The 19,999-nt window shown below is 35.5% G+C and overlaps 1 protein-coding gene across 5 annotated transcripts in view; it reads left to right on the top strand.

Annotated features, from left to right (window-relative positions):
* Positions 1–19,999, top strand: part of ROBO2 (roundabout guidance receptor 2) — a 643,927-nt gene that overhangs the window by 582,680 nt on the left and 41,248 nt on the right. For all 5 annotated transcript variants that reach the window (XM_061133903.1, XM_061133902.1, XM_061133905.1 and 2 more), the window contains exons 19-22: positions 6,174–6,216; positions 7,661–7,788; positions 12,995–13,276; positions 18,829–18,985. In XM_061133903.1, coding sequence (XP_060989886.1) covers positions 6,174–6,216; positions 7,661–7,788; positions 12,995–13,276; positions 18,829–18,985 — 610 coding nt within the window. The remainder of the gene's footprint in view (positions 1–6,173; positions 6,217–7,660; positions 7,789–12,994; positions 13,277–18,828; positions 18,986–19,999) is intronic.

The raw sequence follows: 19,999 nt of genomic DNA on the forward strand, positions 1-19,999 counted from the left end.
TTTTGATTGTATGTGTTAATGGTGTTTGTGAATAGAAGAGTGAACAATATAGTTTGCGTAAAGCCATGCAGCTTTCATGACGATTCTGTATGTCATATTATGATCTTCATGAAGACTGCATGATGCTTTTCAAACTAATGCTGGTCATATTTCTATCAATAATTTTTAAGTTATCAACTTTTTAATGAAAGTAAACTAACTTTCACACTTTTAAAGGGATGAGTTCTATGTTACAAATATTACCTCTGAGGATGGCAGATTTGATTAAACTCAGTAAATGTAAATAATTTAATGAGTGAGCAAATTATGAAATAGCAAACACTTCATGCATAGGTTTTAAACCATTGGTGAAATTATTTGACAAAACCATCCTAAGACAGCTAAAAGATTTGATGGAATTTTTATACTCTGATTATCTGGGCTTGAATTAAGGCTTATTAAAAGAGGATTAATCTACATTCATAGTTGAGAAATAGCTTATCAGGCAAGGGAATGAGGCTTGGCTGGCAACATTAAAGTTTCCATTTAGAGTAGGAAAATGTGGCCTACTAGAGATAGGCACTCTGAAAGCTTCCTTACCTCAAAATGTCAATTTTCCGTGTAGTTATATTTCCCTTTTCCCTCACTGCTAGCAGGCATGAGATTACGATTAATCTTGACAGATAATAGTAGAGGTACTTTGTATATGATCTGAACTTGCAAAATCTCTTTACCTTGTATCTTTCATAAACGCTGCAATAAATTCAGAATATTTAATACATTTCTAAAACAGTTAAGAGTGTAGGGTCTATAGAGCTTTTTGGAAGCCTTAGCACTAGTCAGACAGTTTTAGCAATAAAAACTCCTGTGCACTCTACGTTGCTCCCTTCAAAGTCTTAATTTTAGATACTATCAGAAACTCCTGGTAAAAAACACTCACTTATTTCAAAGTTAACTTTTGACAAGCACAAAGTTACTACACTATGATGATCAAAACTGTGACTACAGCAAGACTGTTCAACCACCTACCCTCTCTATCCTCTTTCAGCTTTAAGTTAGTTCAGCACCTCTGAAATGAGAGCTACTTCAAAACAGCTTTCAAATTGGCTGGGGCATTTATTTTTATGTTTCTCTGTCTCTACACACACACACAATGTTGATCAAAACACCAAATGTGACTTCCATTTTAGGAGATCTAATTGTTTATCCTTTCTCATCTGTTTTTAATCTCACGGTCAAATAGAACTCAGTTACTTTTGGTCTGCTTTTCAAAATGGAACAAATCTAAAAGTTTTGGAGCATTGGAAGTATCCTCTTTTTCCCTTGCTTCAAAAAGACAACTATTCAACTTTATTACGTAATGGTATTGGGTTTGTTGTTGTTGTTTTCTCCTGAGAGAAACACACAAAATTGAAGTTTTTCATATGTATCAAGTTGTGTCCACGGGCTGTTTTAAGTCAATTATGTATTTATATAATGACTGTGTATTCTTGACTCTGTATAGTTGGTATGAAGACGCACAAACATAAATGTCATTAAGAACTATTTTTGGTGATCTCTTTGTAGATTTGAAATTATTTAATGATTTATATAAAAGTAGAAGATGGATGTGTCTTGTTCTGAAATTTAAAATTCTTTCATTTACAACATTTAACTCTCAGTTGGTAAATATGGACCATACTATAGAGTCTATACTCTTAACACATCTGTAGATAAACCTCAGTGAATGTTTGAATGTTTTTTCCCCAACTTTTTATTGTGGTACAATACACATGACATGAAATTTGCTATCTTGACCATTTTAAGTGTACCGTTCAGAGGGATTAAATACATTCATGATTTTGTGCACCATCACCACCGTCTATCTCCATAAACTTTCTCAATTTTTAAAACTGAAAACGTTTGCCCAGTAAACAACAACTCCCCATTTCCCTCTCCTTCCAGCCCTCACATCACCATTTTACTTTCTGTCTCTGTGATTTTGACTACTTTATGTACCTAATAGAGTACATAAATAGACTTTTACAGTGTTTGTCTTTTTGTGACTGGCCTATTTCATTTAACATATTGTTCTCAAGGTACATCCAAGTTTTAGCATATGTCAGAATTTCCTTCCTTTTCAAAGCTGATTAATATTCCGTTGCATCCGTTTATATACTTATCCATTCATGCATCAATGGATGCTTGGTTTGCTTCCACATTTTAGCTGCAATGAATAATGCTACGATGACCATGGATGTACAAATATCTCTTTGATATCTTGATTTCATTTCTTTTGAGTATATATCAAGAAGTGGAATTGCTGGGTCTTATTGTAATTCTATTTTTCATGTTTTGAGTAACAAACATGGTATTTTCAACTAAGGGTAAAATGGTTTTTACCTTCCACCAACAGTACACAATGGTTTCAGTTTCTTCATATTCTCAATAATGCTTATTTTGTGTTTCCTGCATAGAAGCCACCCTAACAGGTGTGAGGTAACATCTTATTGTAGTTTTTATTTCCATCTCCCTAATGATTAATGATGCTGATCATCTTTCCTTGTGCTGACTAGCATCTGAATAATATCTTTGGATAAGATTTTGAGTGTTGCATCTTAGTACTTTAATATTTACCGTTTATGAAAAATTTAACATTGGTAAGTACATAAAGTCAAATGTAACTTAATTTTTGTTCAGTTGCCCTTAGCTTCAGTTGTCTTCTTTTTTTCTAATATTATTTTTTGCTCTGACAGTAACAGAAAATTTGGGTAAGGAAAAAAGAGCATCCAAATTAGATTTCCTCAGCTTCTCCCCTCATATCTCCTAAACAACACATTGGAGGTGTAGCCCATCCATGTCTGCTGATATTCACAACATTATCTTAGCCCTCTTTTATCAGAGTAAAACAATCACTTGATAGTCCATTAAAAAACCACATACTAGAAAGTCACTTCAGATGGAAAGTTAATTAGCTGCACTGTTTTCACATTTTGTGTTTTTCCAACCTAATCAGACCTTTATTTAATGTCACCAGTGATTTTTTTTCAATAATTGTTTCAGATCAATTTGTTATTTTTGTTCTTGTTAAAAACTGTTATTAAAGGGATCCAACATGGTGTGGACACACAGCTGATTGTTGCTTCCCAACACTTAACGGAGTCCATCACAAAGCAGACTAGTGATCAGTATTCATCTTCTTCATAGCCAGTCTTGGGCAGGTGCAAAGGTTCTGTCAGGATTCTTTTATATTACACTTGAGAAGGTACCTAAAAACTTCATAAGACAGTGTACTTTAGGAGCCAATGAGATGTTTCTGAAAGTACAGCCTCATGAATTCCTGATAAACCCTTGGATGATGATGATATTGCCTAATTATGATGCCATAAGAGATATATGGCAGTGGCCACAGGACTGGAAAAGGTCAGTTTTCATTCCAATCCCAAAGAAAGGCAATGCCAAAGAATGCTCAAACTACCACACAATTGCACTCAACTCACACACTAGCAAACTAATGCTCAAAATTTTCCAAGCCAGACTTCAACAGTATGTGAACCGTGAACTTCCAAGATGTTCAAGCTGGATTTAGAAAAGGTAAGAGAGCCAGAGATCAAATTGCCAACATCCATTGGATCATCGAAAAAGCAAGAGAGTTCCAGAAAAACATCTGCTTTGTTGACTATGCCAAAGCCTTTGACAGTGTGGATCACAACAAACTGTGGAAAATTCTTCAAGAGATGAGATGGGAATTCCAGACCACCTAACCTGCCTCTTGAGAAATCTATAGCAGGACAAGAAGCAACAGTTAGAACTGAACATGGAATAATAGACTGGTTCCAAATTGGGAAAGGAATACAGCAAGGCTGTATATTGTCACTCTGCTTATTTAACTTACATGCAGAGTACATCATGAGAAATGCTGAGTTGGATGAAGCACAAGCTGTAATCAGTATTGCTGGGAGAAATATCAATAACCTCAGTTATGCAGATGACACCACCCTTATGGCAGAAAGTGAAGAAAAACTAAAGAGCCTCTTGATGAAAGTGAAAGAGGAGAGTGAAAAGTTGGCCTAAAACTCAACAGTCAGAAAACCAAGATCATGGCATCTGGTCCCATCACCTCCTGACAAATAGATGGGAAACAGTGGCAACCATCGCTGACTTTATTTTCTTGGGCTCCAAAATCACTGCAGATGGTGACTGCAGCCATGAAATTAAAAAATGCTTGCTCCTTGGAAAAAAAGCTATGACCAACCTAGATAGCATATTAGAAAGCAGAGACATTACTTTGCCAACAAAGTTCATCTAGTCAGTGCTATGATTTTTCCAGTAGTCATGTATGGATGTGAGAGTTGGACTATAAAGAAAGCTGAGCATCAAAGAACTGATGCTTTTGAACTGTGGTGTTGGAGAAGACTCTTGAGAGTCCCTTGGGCTGCAAGGATATCCAACCAGTCCATCCTAAAGGAGATCAGTCCTGAATATTCATTGGAAGGACTGATGCTAAAGCTGAAACTCCAATACCTTGGCCACCTGATGGGAATCACTGACTCATTAGAAACAACTCTAATGCTGGGAAAGATTGCAGGTAGGAGCAGAAGGGGACGACAGAGGATGAGATGGTTGGATGGCATCACCGACTCTATGGACATGAGTTTGAGTAAGCTCCGGGAGTTGGTGATGGACAGGGAAGCCTGGCGTGCTGCAGTCCATGGGGTCACAAAGAGTCAGACACGACTGAGCAACTGAACTGAACTGAATAGATATATTCTTAGACAACCTTAGGGAGGAGACTGGGAAACTACATTTAGAAATTTATAAAATCTAAAGAGTGATCATACTTATTAGCTCAAACTTAAGAAACAGGTGAATTATGGAGAGATTATCCAAATGAGAAAGTATTTACTAAGTGTATACTTTAAGTAGCAAGTTCATTAAAAATATGAATCGATTCATAAAATTTTATTTTCACTTTTGCTCACCAAGTAATCATAGTAAATATAATCAGTGTCTTCCAAGATAGGATATGTTGAATTCACAGCTGTGAAATGGTATTTTTTCCTTCTTCCCAGGGACTAGTTTAGCTGATGCATATTCATTTCGATCAGAATTGCAATTGTGCAGTCCATAAACTTCTAAACACCAAATTTTTCCCAATGACTTTCTAGTTAAGTAATTTAGTGGCAAAGTTTGACCCAAAATAATATGAAGTCATGTATAGACTTTGTTCCACTAATCGTGAATATTCACATCTCATTGCAAAACTAATCATTTTGAATATAGTTGCTGGCTCAGACCTTCTCTGCAGTGTGCATCATATTACCTGTCTCAGATCTGAATCATTTTAATTCCAAACAAATTTAGCTGCAAAGATTGTGGGTAAGAGATGATGCACCGAAACTGATATTTATCTTCTTTGCCGATCCTTGACACCCACTTTCATGTTGTTAGCTTTGTAGAATGAAATCTAGTGACCAGAGGGCGTGGGTTCTCCAGCTGTGGCTTTACTGGTTGCTTGTTGGCATTGCTAATATGCTCCATAGTTTTAAAAAGGACTTAAGTTGTGTAATCTTTACATACAATGGGAATATATTCAATAAGTTGAAAGTCTCATTTTTGTAAGGATTCATAAATGAAGCAAAGCATTCAATACATTAGGTATTCTCTATTCACGACAGTTCATGTCTATTATACAGTAATTGTAGTATTTCAACTCATAGTGCTTCTCAGTGTCCCTAAAAGGACCTCTGATGGAGAGGAATAGGTTTTCAATCTGTACCTGTTTCCCTGGTTTCATTAGAAGGATATTACCTGTTTGAACTTACCTGTTTCAGTTTCCATTATGTGCAGTTTGCCTTATGACCTCTAATTAGGACACCTGTATTTTAGCATTAAAAATCATGGTGTGATAATTCTTTGTCAATGCATGTCCATCTTCCAATATCATATATGTACCAACTGACATGCAAATAAAAATTGCCCCTTTGACTTAACCGTGTTTGGCCTGAAGAATTTTTAGATGTCTTATTAAAGTTGGAACAAAGGATGGCTTTGCTTTAGGCCAAACCACTGCTTCCTACTATCTGTACAATTATGTTAATTATATTTTGCTATAATTCCCAGGGGCTTCAGCTGTAAACGAAGGGCCAATATGTAGTTGTTGTTAATTGTAATTAATATTGACTACTTGTGTGTGTTTCTTTTTTTTTTCACAGTTACATTTCAAAGAGGAGATGGAGGACTAATGAGCAATGGAAGGTATACCAAGGAGATTTTTTATTTTTATTTTTAATCACGACTGAGGAAACTACATAGTAAAAGACAATTATTGTAATAAACGATCACTTACAAGTCTGAGAATTCTAGAAGGAATTAAACAGCTTACAACAAAGTTTAATGATCTATCTGTTGTGCACGTCAGAGGAATCAAGTCCAGATGTTTCATATCTCCCAGATGCCCCTGAAGAAATTAGTAGTAAATATCACAAGGAATGTGTTCATTTGTTAGCAGGATGTTTATTGCATTAATTAGACATTAGCAAATGAAGTTGCTGTTGTTTAAGGCTCCTTATTGGTTCTCACCAAATTGCTGTGAGTGAACAATTACACATAATCGATCACAAAGTAAATGATTCATGGATGATGAATAGGCTGTAGATTGATAGGACTGGATTCCACAACTTTGGATACTCAATTGAAATTGATAAAAACTGATAACAAACCCATATATCCTCATCTATTTTCCCTTTGCCGATATGGAGATTGTAATTAGGCTCTGGTAATAACTTCCAATCTCCCATTTAATCAATATTTTAGCAAAAAGAGATTAGGTCTAATGAGAGCTGGTGGATGTAGCCAGAAAGCAGTTGGATCTTCTTATTGCAGTTTCCATAGAAACACATGTTTCTCTTAAGGATTGTATCACCAAGGGTCTATCAGGAAAAAAAAAAAAAACTATGATGATTATAGATGTTGCTATATCTTTGTAAATATGGTAATAATCTGGAAAGGGATCAGAATCCCACTTTTACATTAAAGATAGGGATTCTTTATTGAATATGATGCAAAAGAAGTTTTCTTCATAGACGATTATGCACATACTGGATCAGACCGCAGTGGATCTTTTATCACCCTAAAATGCTTTCATATTCTCCTAACACTTTAAATTTAGAGAACCTGAAAATGTACTATTGATGGAACAGTATAAATACTCTTCATTTATTTCCCTTAAGTTCCTTGCCTCTAAATCAACCATGAGGGCTCATAACAGGGGTTACAGCCTATAGGGGACAGATAAATATGGGAGCTGCAGGAATTGAAGAAGCAATAGCCCAAAGTCCTGGAAATGGCTGATACTAAGCAATCATTCTGAGCAATTGTTCCCTTGAGATGCCAGTTTATCATTAGATCTTGTTTCAGGATGCTGCTATGTTACCAGTGTCCTACCAGTTTCAGGGAAGACGACTGAATTCATTTGGATGTCAGCAGAATCCAAGGCAGGACTCTTTTGCTTCCATTGACAGGGATAATCTATACAGAGCCTTAGTGACTTGCCAAAGTTCCTTAATTCTTGAGAGCCTCCAGATTTTAATTTGGAAGTGAATTAAAATCTTAAATTCTTTAATCCACTGTAGTTCATGAGACAGATGTGCACATCTCTCATGGAGTTCCATGGACTGATTTCCATGTTTTCCTGTTTTAGCCGCCCAGGTCTTCTAAATGCTGGTGATCCCAGTTATCCATGGCTTGCTGACTCATGGCCAGCCACGAGCTTGCCAGTAAACAACAGCAATAGTGGCCCAAATGAGATTGCGAACTTTGGGCGTGGGGGTAAGTTGTGTTTTTCAAAATTCTGTCGTTTGTGATTTGTTTTCTTGGCTTTCCTGGATGTTTTGAAAAAGGCATACCAAAAAGTATTTTCTTCCATAAGTGAATTTAGTGAAGTACATGTATTCATAGTACTGTACATTTGCTAAATATTTTATTATAAAGCTGTGGTATCTATTACCTTGAGTAAAACTGAGCTTTTAAGGATGTTATTACTAAGTTACAAGAAGGTAACTATTCATAATGCATTTTGTTCTTCATACTATTAGTACATGATTAAGGGTTTCCCAGGTAGCACAGTGGTAAAGAATCTGCCTGCCAATGCAGGAGATGCAAGAGACTCGGGTTCAGTCCTTGGGTTGGGAAGATCCCCTGGAGAAGGAAATGGCAACCCACTCCATTATTCTTGGCTGGAAAACTTCATAGACAGAGAAGCCTGGTGGGCTACAGTCCATGGGGTTGCAAAGAGTGGGACATGACTGAGCACAGTACATGATTACTAAATCAGGAATTATGCAGCCAAACAAGGCTTATGATTTAGAACTAGTCATTTTACTTCTCTGATTATCATTCAGTATATATTTATTGAGGGTGTCCTGGGTATCTGGCACCATGGCAGACAGTAAAAATATCACATAAGAGGCAGACACTTAAATAAATATAACAATATGTTGACAGCTTTTCTGTAATTCTACAATTGATAATTTGTACCCCAAATAAAAGACAAAAATAGTCTAAGTAGCTGACATGCTAAGGTCTTCAAAATTCAGTACTAAGGTCCTCTCCATAGGTCTTTATAAAGAAAACAGAATTGGACTTACTATGAAAATCACCACCTTCCCCTCTCCACCTTTTCATCCAATCATTAGGAGAGCAGTAGGTTTGGAGAAAGATGGGACTGGAGAAGTCTCAGGCCCCAGTGTTTAGTTCAGCTGATACATGAGTTTTCCATTGGCGTAGGATTGTGCAGATAGCAAATGGACTGGTACCTTGCCAGTACCCCACATGAAAGAGCTATCTCCTGGGAGGAGGAAGGTGCTATGAATAAAGTATTATTTAGGCTGATATATGAAGGAACAGTAGGGAGTCAAAAGTATGTAGAAAGTATGTAGAGAAGAAATTTACTGTGTCTTAAGGTTCAGGAAAGTAAGGGAAACATTCACCTATTTAAGAAATGAGTGAATTTCCTAATGACTTGATTATCGATTGCAAGGCAAAAGAATGCTAAGAAATATGGAAGGACAGGTAACAGAGGGCCTTCTAAGCCACACAAAGTCTTTAAACTTTGTTAGAGGATGATCAGAAACCATTAATGGACTTTAAGAGGAGAATCATAGAATGTGAGTGCTGTTTTAAATCATCCAGCTAGCTGCTGGTTGGAGGATGGAGATAGGTTGAAAAATTTGGGTGATTAATTAGGAGAATAGTGCTGTAATCTAAGAAATTTGTGTGAATCCTCTGAAGGATTATATATATATATGCTTCTAGGAAGAACTAATGTAGGAGACCCAGGACTACGCTAAGTATTCTGGGTTTACTGTAAACCTCAGTGGTGGATTTCACATGTATGAGTGTGTAAACATACTGACTTAGAATACAGTCATGGATATTGGCCTTTTCTCTTTATGAATGTAAGACCAATGCATGTTTAAACATATTTAAAATGGTATTTTAAATAATAAAGTGACTAATTATTGCACAACTCTGCATTGTCTCAGCACCAACTGAAAAAGGGGGCCTCCGTCCCGTAAGTTGTATGACTACTCAGCATCTTACTTATCCTCTGTAATTCAATCCACCCAATTTAGATTTTCAGTTGCCCAGACTCTCTGAAAGTGGCTGCCTCCCCTAGGTGTCAGAATTCTGAGCCCTGCAATTATAGGTGTCACTTTATCTTGGATAGTTCTATGCCCAAGCATAGTCTTATCAGGAGATCAAAACATTCCTCCCTGCCCTACCCACTGATTTTGAAATTCTGTTCATAAAGCTTTTATCAATCAAGGAGTAGCTGCCTTTTTTTTCTTGTATTTGCATTGGAATAACACACCATTCTATCTTTATATCAAGAAATAAATGTACAAAGGTGGAGAAAGTGGTTTTTTTTTTTTTTTTTTCAGTTTCTAGCAGATTATATTAACATTCTAAAATGTCTCTTATCTAATTTAGGCAAAGGATACTTCTGAAGATTTTCAAGGTTTTCTTTTTTTTTTTTCCATTTCCACTTCATTTTCATGACATGAAAATATTTCACAGGTCACTCTCAAGGCCGTGACAAAGTTTTTGCAGAGTTAACTGTACCTCTTTCCAGTGTGATAAGCATTTTAAGCATTTACTAAAAAGACAGGACATTTTGCAAATTCCATTTCCTTTTCACAACAATGTAATAAGTATAAAACATAGATAATCATATTTCTAACTTAGAGGTCAAGAAACTAAGGTTTATCAAGGTGAATAACTTGAGATATATCTGTAGAATCCAGACCTATCTAACAGATTTTAAAGACTGTGTTCTTTTATTTACACTTCTCTGCAATTCTTAAGGTAGGATTCACATGTGTGATTGTATTACCACGTACACTTAGAGGAATAACCATGGATACTGATATTTTTTTCTTTAAGAATGTTTACTAATACATGTTTAAATGTAATGAAAATACTATTTTGAATAATCAAGTACTAATAATCACATGTATTCATTTTGACAATACAAACTATAAAAATGCCCTTTAATTATTCAGTAAGTACTTACTCTTTGCAAAACACTAGATGAGGAATTATGGAAATACAGACATAAATCCCAGGTACTCTGTCCTCAAGTAACTTAAGATACAGTGAAGGAGACAGTCATTCATGGAAGTAATTATTCCAGGCAATAAGAAATAAATGCATGTGTAACTAGGCTGCTGAAAAACTGAAGAATTAAATCATGAGTAGTTATGACTAGAGAGAAGGGTTTCTATAATTCATAAGTTTCAGACACAAACATTAACAAGTGCCAGTCAGATAACCTAAAGTATCAAGAAGGGGTAGATGTGGACTGTGTAGAATGTAAAATAAAAAGTCCTGTCTAAAGATGGCAGCATCTATTCGAGTCCAGGATCCTGGGAGGAAGACTGGCCCAGAGTTCCAAATCATCTGATGTTATAGGATAATTCCCCACATGCAAATAGTCATGTATAAGCCTCTAGTATTTTAATGCTGGGTCATAATTCAATTTACTTTTTGAAAATCTAAGAGTGAGCAAATAACATTTGAAGGAAATATGCAGCCCCCAAATCAATATAGAAGCACTTAGAATTGAAGACTAATTTCATCCAGCTGAGAGAGATTCTATTTCTAGAACCATAGCTTTAGTTGGCATAGCGTACGAAGGATTAGATTTTCATACTATATTTTTTTCCATTTTAAAGCATGTGAACACACAGCCATTAAAAACACTTGCAGTAGCTCACAATCTAAATCCAAAGCTTTGAAGAACCTCATATTCAAGATACTGGGAAGTTGGGGTCAGTGTTGAAGAAGGGTATCTGTCCAGTTCATCAGTGAAAGACATGGTAGAGGCGGCAGAAGCAAAACTCAGAAAACTTCCCTAGAGTGAAGGACCTACTTTCACAATTTTGATATATTGTTAAATATCAAGCATCTCAGAGAATAAAAATGATACTGACCTGATGCTTTAGAATGAAGCATATTTCTTTGTCATCAAATTTTCTAATCAGTTTACAGCTAAAAACAAGAAGGGCAAGAAAGTAGTTGTAAAATTCTGAATCTGAAAACAATGTACTTACTTATACAACTTGATGAAATATTATAAATGTGAATATGTTTAACTATTTAAAATAGTTATTTAAAAAGTACATATATACTTAATTATAAAACAGGTTGGAATTTCAGACTTCAAAACCTTCAGAAAGAACCTACAGTGTGTGATTATAGTGTATAAAATGCATTTTAAATGTCTTGTTGCTGTTGCTAAAGATCATGTTTAGCTTTTATAAAATGCAAAAGCAAACTTAATATTTTTACAAGAGTCCTTATTTCAAGTACTGTTAGATATCATAGAATCTAAATGCTTTAGGATATTTTGACTACTTCAGTTTTCTCCTTGTGATGATAAGCTGGTTTTGTTGCTGAGATCATTTGGTTTATTATTACAGTACTATAACTAGTTGAAAATTTTCCATAATGAAATCAAGAGGGTTGATGAACTCATGTCCTGTGAAATGTGACTTTCAGAACATATGTTATTAAGTAGCATAATATATATTCACTTTTAACTCTACATGATTAAAAATAGTATTAGTAGGTTTTTTTTGTTTTTGTTTTTGTTTTTAGATTCTAGTGTTGTTATTCTGAGAAGGAAAATAAGTGCTCAGGAGAGAGGTGGCAGTTCTGAATTTAAAAACATCATATAAAGATAATTTAGCACACCAAAGTGATAAATGGACTGATTGATATTCATTGTTTTTCCTGAAGTTTAATTTTACTCTTGCTGTATTACAACTTGAAACTATAATTCTCCACTTCTAAGATTTGGTAGCATAAATTAAACTCTGTGATCACCCAGATTGCTTTTTCTGTAGTTAAATCCTGCTGTATTGTGAAAATGACTTATTCATGAAAATCTTCCTTTGTTATCCAAGAAAAAAAAAATTGCTACCATCAGTTACACTCCATTTCTGGAGCTGTGAAATCAACTCAGATAAACAGCAAGCAGAAACTTCAGTAAAAAGCGCCTTATAGTTTGGAGAGTATAATTTTGGAAACTTTTGCATCTATTTTAGCAGTTATTTTCCATTTCTCTTGGGATAAAATGGAAAAAGATGCTTTTCATCCATGATTTGTAGATTCACTTTTGCCATTGCTTCTGTAAAGAGCTAACAATTTCATGGATTCTAAACCAGAATGAACCACTGAAAGCATTTTTTCAGTAGTGAAATACACCAAATTTCTCATTCATGGTTGAAGAAAATGGGGGATGGGGTGTGTTAAGCAGTGAGACGTGAAGGACAAGCAGTAGGCCTGCCTGTCACCAAGGCTGATAGCTTGGCGACGGTTGTACATCATCTACCCTTCATTGGCTCATGAAGCCCATCTCAGCTGAAATGCAAACGTGCAGCATGACACATTTATTTTTCATCTTCATTCCTGATAGTTTTGGGCTTCCTGTGCATCATTAAATTGTTTCATTTCCCTATGTTCACCACAGATGTGCTGCCACCAGTTCCAGGCCAAGGGGATAAAACGGCAACAATGCTCTCAGATGGAGCCATTTATAGCAGCATTGACTTCACGACCAAAACCACTTACAATAGTTCCAGCCAAATAACACAGGCTACCCCATATGCCACGACACAGATATTGCATTCCAATAGCATACATGAACTGGCTGTTGATCTGCCTGATCCACAGTGGAAAAGCTCAGTTCAGCAAAAAACAGACCTGATGGGCTTTGGTTATTCTCTACCCGATCAGAACAAAGGTAACAACGGTAAGTCCAGTTCTTACTTCCAGAAGAGTTATTTTCATATCATTTTTGCATGAGATAGAAAGTAGTTATTTGTTGTTCGGTTTAGTAATTCATCACCAGGTTCACTACCTAAACTAAAAAAATATTCTAGCATGTATTCAGTACCTTGCACAATCCCCACCACCACCACCACTGTTGCTATCACCACACAACACCAATTGGTTTCATCCTTTTAGCTCTTTTTTCAATAGTGATCAGTAATCCATCTCGACCTCCATTAGGCAGGACAGACAAAACATTCCTCCACTGTCCTACGACATCTGCTTCTGAATTGCTAACTGCATGTTCTGCATGGGCTTGTGCTGTGAACTAATCACATGATGCCACTATGACCTCTGCCCTTTAACCCTTAGCCTTACTTTACATCCCTGACTACCGATTGGCTGAGGGATTGTCTAATAGAATGCCACACAACCAGTCACAGGATTTCAGCACCACCAGCTCTCACAACAGCTCAGAGAGGAGTGGCAGTCTCTCAGGTTGGTCTCATCACAGTAAGGAGAAATATTTGTTTGTCACCAGCATATGACCTGTGTTCCTAACACTCATGAAGAAGTACTGGCTCACAGCTCACTGCCAGACATTTATCTCTCAAATGACAGTAGGAGTTTATCCTAATGAAATCAAGTTTGGGGGGTGGAGGAGGGTAAAATTCACCATCAGCCTTTATGTATGAATTGTACAAGGTTGCATTTACTGAAAGATAGTGCCATCTTACTAAATACTGATTATTAAGGAACAGAGGAGTTTGATCTGCTTTGAACCCTACTTAAGAGTCAAGCGAACTTTGCAATAAAATGATCACATAGGAAAATCAGCTCCATGGCATGGACACCATATTCAACTAAAATGCAAGTGATTTTGGAAATTGTTCATAATATTAAGAGTCTGGTGATGTGGCTTCCTATTTTTGGACAAGTTTTCCAAAATATTGTGTTATCTATTAATGATATTATTTAGAGTAAGATCCTGATACCATGCTAAACAGGAATGTTAATATGGGACACAATTCTTTACATTTAATTTCTTAAAAAAACCCAGTCTTTTATATTGGTAATTTTTATGCTGTAAATTTTAATATATATTCAAGATACATTAGCTGAACTAACAATCCATAATGCAGGTATTAAATAGCACATGTAGGGAAAACACATTTTACTGGAAAGAAATATGTACCTATCATAATGAATATCAGTGATCTCTAGGCCCAAGGATCCTCATCTCTAAAATGAGGAGATCCTTGTAAACATTCTAATTTGTACATTGTGTATGACTGATGACTTTCTCTGCTCATTTCTAATTGATACCATGACTTTATTTTCATATTTTTTCATACTATTGATAGTCTATTTGTTTTTATGAAGTTTTGTAACCTCAGTTACTGAGTGAAAGATTATAGTGTATTGAGATATGTCATAGGTTATGAGGTATCCAGGCCATAAATAGTTAACTCTTTTACATCATTAGGGTAACATTAACTACTTAGTTAGTTAAGTGATCTTTCCTTAGAGATAGAACCCTTTCAGTCTGAACATGTTAATGTTCTCTCTTCTCTCCAAAATGAGCCATTTGCTCTCCTTACGTATTGGTAGAATTGGATATATTATAGAATCCAGAAAATTTTAAACATCTGTTACAAATTTAAACGGGCTGATAATATAAAAGAATTTTTTTTGAATAACCTTAAATGTCATTTGTACTGTCATTTATTTATGGTGAGTCCTATAATTGTACTGAATAATTTAAAAATTAATTTATTTTAGGCTTATATCATTAAAAATATGCCAAGTCTCAATCAATATATATATTTTAGAAGTCTATATACTATAAGTCATGGATTGTAAAAGACTTTTTGTGAAACCATCATTAAATATTCTTATATGTTGATTACCATTGAGTCTTAAAAGTTACCTTTTGAGTAATTCTAAGCAGAACATGATTCACAATAGTACTTACTACATTTTTGAATCCATTAATCTCTTGAGTGACATTTATATATATATCTATGATTTATATTAACTACTTCATCTACATTTGAATACAAAATTACTTAAATTGGTGATAGAAAGCTTTCTTTAAGAGACAAGTCTGACGTGATTGTTCTCTTAGTTTTGTCAAATTGAATTTAATATTAGAGTTCTTTTTATTCTTATAATCATTGATATGTATTCTAAAGCATACATTTAAGATCAAACTGCCCTATGGATATTGAATCATAAGATTTTCTTAATTTGTGCACAGTGTTAATGAAACCAGTTTAAAATAATCATGGTAATAAACAAAATTGGATATTCCTGAACTGAGTGAATTTCTTACCCTTTGAAGCACTCATATAATGATTTATTCAATATATAATTTCTTAGCACTCCTCTTCAAAAGACCAACCATTAAAAATATAAAACTCAGATTTTTTTCAAAATAATCTCTGTAATCATAATTTTATACGTATGCACAAATATATAGCACAATATCAATAGTAATAGGGCTTCCCCGGTGGCTCAGCAGTAAGGAATATGCCTGCAGTGCGGGAGCTGCAGGAAACACAGGTTCGATCCCTGGGTCGGGAAGATTCCACTGGAGGAGGAAAATTCTCCAGTACTCTTGCCTGGAGAATCCCAGGAACCGAGGAGCCTGACAGGCTACAGTCCATGGGGTCGCAAAGAGTCTGAAGCGACTTAGCAGCAGCAGCAGCAGTAATGCGTGTGTGCCTCGTCACTCAGTCGTGTCCGACTCTTGCAACCCCATGGACTGTGACTTGCCAGGCTCCTTGGTCCCTGGGATTCTCCAGGCAAGATTACTGGAGTGGGTTGCCATTTCCTTCTCCAAGCATCAGTAGTAATAACTAAATATTTTTATATACTAGTATTTTTAAAAGACTAAATTTAATTCGAAAATGAGCTGTTTTCACAATTTTCTTTACATAGAAAGAATTTGTTCTGCATAAATAAATGTAAATTCAAATATTTACATTTTCACTTGAAGAGAAATGGGTTAAATATGTCTGCCAGTCATCAAAATATGTGATGCCTAAATACATAATGCAGACAGTTCTCAAAACCTTAAAATGCTTGAGGATCTTAAGTTGCAAGTAACAGCAACAAACTGGGTTCACTTAGCTCAAGATATGGATCTCAGAGAATTTAATTTCCTTAGCTTGTATCATATGGGACTATTATGCTCGGTGCCCACCTCTTACCTCTTTCTAGAGAAGACAAAGCATGCTGATCGATAGTCTTACTAAACGTACCCACAATGAGAAAGCAGAAATTTCCCCCACAGAGGGGAAAGTGGACATTGGATGGAGCCCCTCACAAATTCCCTCTGCGAATCAGCTCTGCTTCCCCAGCACATTTTTAAGACAGTTGTCAGAGAGGTGGCAATGGCTTTCTTGACCTTGGAGAAGAATTTCAACAGAGCTGAGTTCAGAGCTGCAGAAATTGTAATGTCCACTAAAGCTGCTGCATTCTAAATTATTTGTTCTCTTACTATGAACATGCACAAATGTAGAAAGAACCTCTATTTTCCCATCTATAAAATGAAGATGTAAAAACTTCCCTATTTGTGTCACTCAGGTCTGGTGGAGATCATATAACAGTTCTAAAAGTGCTATAAAAAGTGAAAAAAAAAGGTTCTCATATAAATATATAAGGAATGAGAGGTACAACGGAAAAACTACGAAGAACACATGTCCACCCTGTTCTTCTAAGTAGTGAGACATAGTTCTAAAAATACCAAGAAAGATGCAATCTTTGTTTATGACTTTGGTGGGTTATCCACCAAATAACAAGGAGGCAAAGAATTAAGGCTCACCTACCTTAAACACAAAAATTACAAACTTTAATCAATCAGGTTGATTATTTTTATCCTGAGCATCAGACTATTTCTGGGATCCTCAGTGGGGCTGGAGGAGTTGGGTGTGGAATAGCTTTGTAAACAGGCAGACTTGAGTTTGTGCTGGGCTGAAGGAGATGGAAGAGAGTGGTAATGACTGCCGTTGATTGAACATTCTGTACAGTGTGAAGCCTTTATATGTGTTATCTCTTATAATAATCAAAATAACCCAAACAAGTAGTAACTTTATGTCTTTTTTACATGTATGGAAATTGAGGTGATATCTATTGAGTAACTATCAAGTAAATGAGAAACTAGTTTCAAGCCCCGAGATTCAGCTCTTATTCTTGAACTAGAAGTTACCTGCTCCCCTTTCTCTTAATACTTTTTCTGCCAAAGATAAAAAGTGAAAGGAAGGGTGAAATCACTTAGTTTTCAGGGATGCTCTTTTCTCTGTGTGTATATGTACGCATGACCTAGAAAACAGACACAATTTCATATTTAGCAATAGGGTATATATCTAGTTTACAGTTTCATCACTTTCTGGCTCTTAGTTATTGTTAAACTCCATAATTTTCTGAATTGGCTGATGCCGGTTAATTGATAGAAGAAAGGACTTGAGGCAAATTTCTAGTGATATCTCTATTGTTAGATAGTCCTGCTATGAATATTTGATACTCATAACTTTTTGTTCCAGAAAGACATAGTTCAAGGGGTCAATACCATTTTTTTTTTAAATATAGCCATTGACTGCCATAGGAATGACAGAAGTTACCTACGTTCCCCTAAAGTATCTTTTGCTCAAGCAGTACACATTTCTGCATCCAGCTGTGGTCCATTTAGGAAGAAACATGATGTACTTAATTTGGAGCAGTAAAAAGTACTTCATTAAACAAATGAAAACCTTTATTTTTATAATTCATTAAGCTCTGGTAATCCCAGATATGGCTCATATGCTGCCAAGTTACTTTCTGCTCATATTTTGTGCATGAATTCATTTGTATTACAATACTACTGAAATTGATTACTATATTTCCATTAATTTTCTCCATACTTGGTATTTTAAGATATGTTAGACATCTGGGAACCACTCACTATGTGCAAAAAATAATTGTGCCATTCATTAGTTAAAAATTCTATAAAACATATCCTTGTGAAAGATTTACAAGTATCCTCCAGATTGTAGTTGATTGATTTTTATAAGTTACTTTTGAGAGAAAACTGTTACTCTCCTGGATTAATTAAATTGAGTAAATTCTAATGGAAAAGTTTAGCCTGTATCCTTAGACACTGCATTTTTCCACTAAGACAGATTATGCAAAAGAGCATTATAAATGCACTAAAATCTGACATTTTAAAGAATTTGTTATGGCCCATTATTTCGTCTAACAATGAAAACGTGGAGGCAGCAAATGTGAATAAATCAATACATGTGCTTTTGCCACTGCAACCATGTTTTTTGTGTATTCAGCTCTGCAACTAATGCATTGTGAAAGAAACAATATCATTTTGAGTGATTTATAAAAATGTTTTCCTGATCATATCATTTCATTGTTTATAGCTTTTAACAACTGTAACATACTGATTCTGGTGTTTTGAAAACAGAAATACATCTTCCCATCTGATGTACTCCCTTTCTTCTGATATGCGGTGTGTCTGAATAAATATATTATTACTTTCAGGTGGGAAAGGTGGAAAAAAGAAGAAAAATAAAAACTCTTCTAAACCACAGAAAAACAATGGATCGACCTGGGCCAATGTTCCACTACCTCCTCCCCCAGTCCAGCCTCTTCCGGGTACAGAGCTGGAACACTATGCAGTGGAACAGCAAGAAAATGGGTAAAAATGTTTCATCTACCAACAAAATGACCAGGGCTATACTGCTGTCTCCTTTATGCATTTGTGTCTTGATGCTGTGTTCTCTTACTGTTTTCCCTGCCCCCTCGCCAGCCTTTCCTTGTCCCCCTCCCCTTCTATTGTTTGCTGCATCTATATATTTTTAGCTGATAAATACAACACGGCACATATTGAGGACCTCGAATCCTTGGCCGTCAAGTGCCTTAGATTGTCTGCAATCATGATAATGCAGCCTCCATTTATAATATTGCTTGTTAGTTTGAAAGCAAGTAACCCAGAGCTCTGTGAACTAAAGAGGCACTCCTGAGAAGGGCTGAAAAGGAAATTAAAATAACCTTCTTCTTCATCCCTCGCATTTCTCTAATGACTTGATGTCTGGCCATAGCAGGGTGCCCACTGTTGAGCTCCATCACAATGGGATAATTGTAGGGATCTAGCCAGTGTGTAGAACTTTAATCATCAGCTTTGATGGGAATTTAGGGGTCAGAACAATAAGAGAGGTTCAAGTCAATGCACACTCTGTAACAAACCTTTTTTAAGATAGAAAATTTACTCTAAGGGTCTTTAAATAGGACCAGTTTCCTCATTCTTTCCCAAACATCTCACAAGCATTAGTTTGTTTTCCTCTGTTGAAGTGTTAATTGATTTTAAGGTAGAAAAGTGTTGATACTCCTTACTAATTCTAAGTGCTGCCTTCCTCACAGTTCCTAGGTCATGCATTGCTTTTGACTGAAACTTAAAATTATAGAATAGAGGCAGTTTTTATCAAGTGTTCCTTTATTTAGACGTACTTAGACATTAAAATATCTGTTTATTTAAACAATAGTTTTATTTCTTATCTTATTTTACTTAAAGACCTTGTGCACATGCTTGTAATTTTTTCTCCATCTCCTTTTCTTTTTATACTACTGTTGTCTTTGAGGTTTCCAGATTAATTTTCCTAACCAGAAATTTCTCTATCACATTTGCTTCCTAAAAAAAGATTCATTTGCCTTT

This window comes from Dama dama, chromosome 31 (assembly GCF_033118175.1).
Source record: "Dama dama isolate Ldn47 chromosome 31, ASM3311817v1, whole genome shotgun sequence".
Taxonomy (NCBI): Eukaryota; Metazoa; Chordata; class Mammalia; order Artiodactyla; family Cervidae; genus Dama; species Dama dama.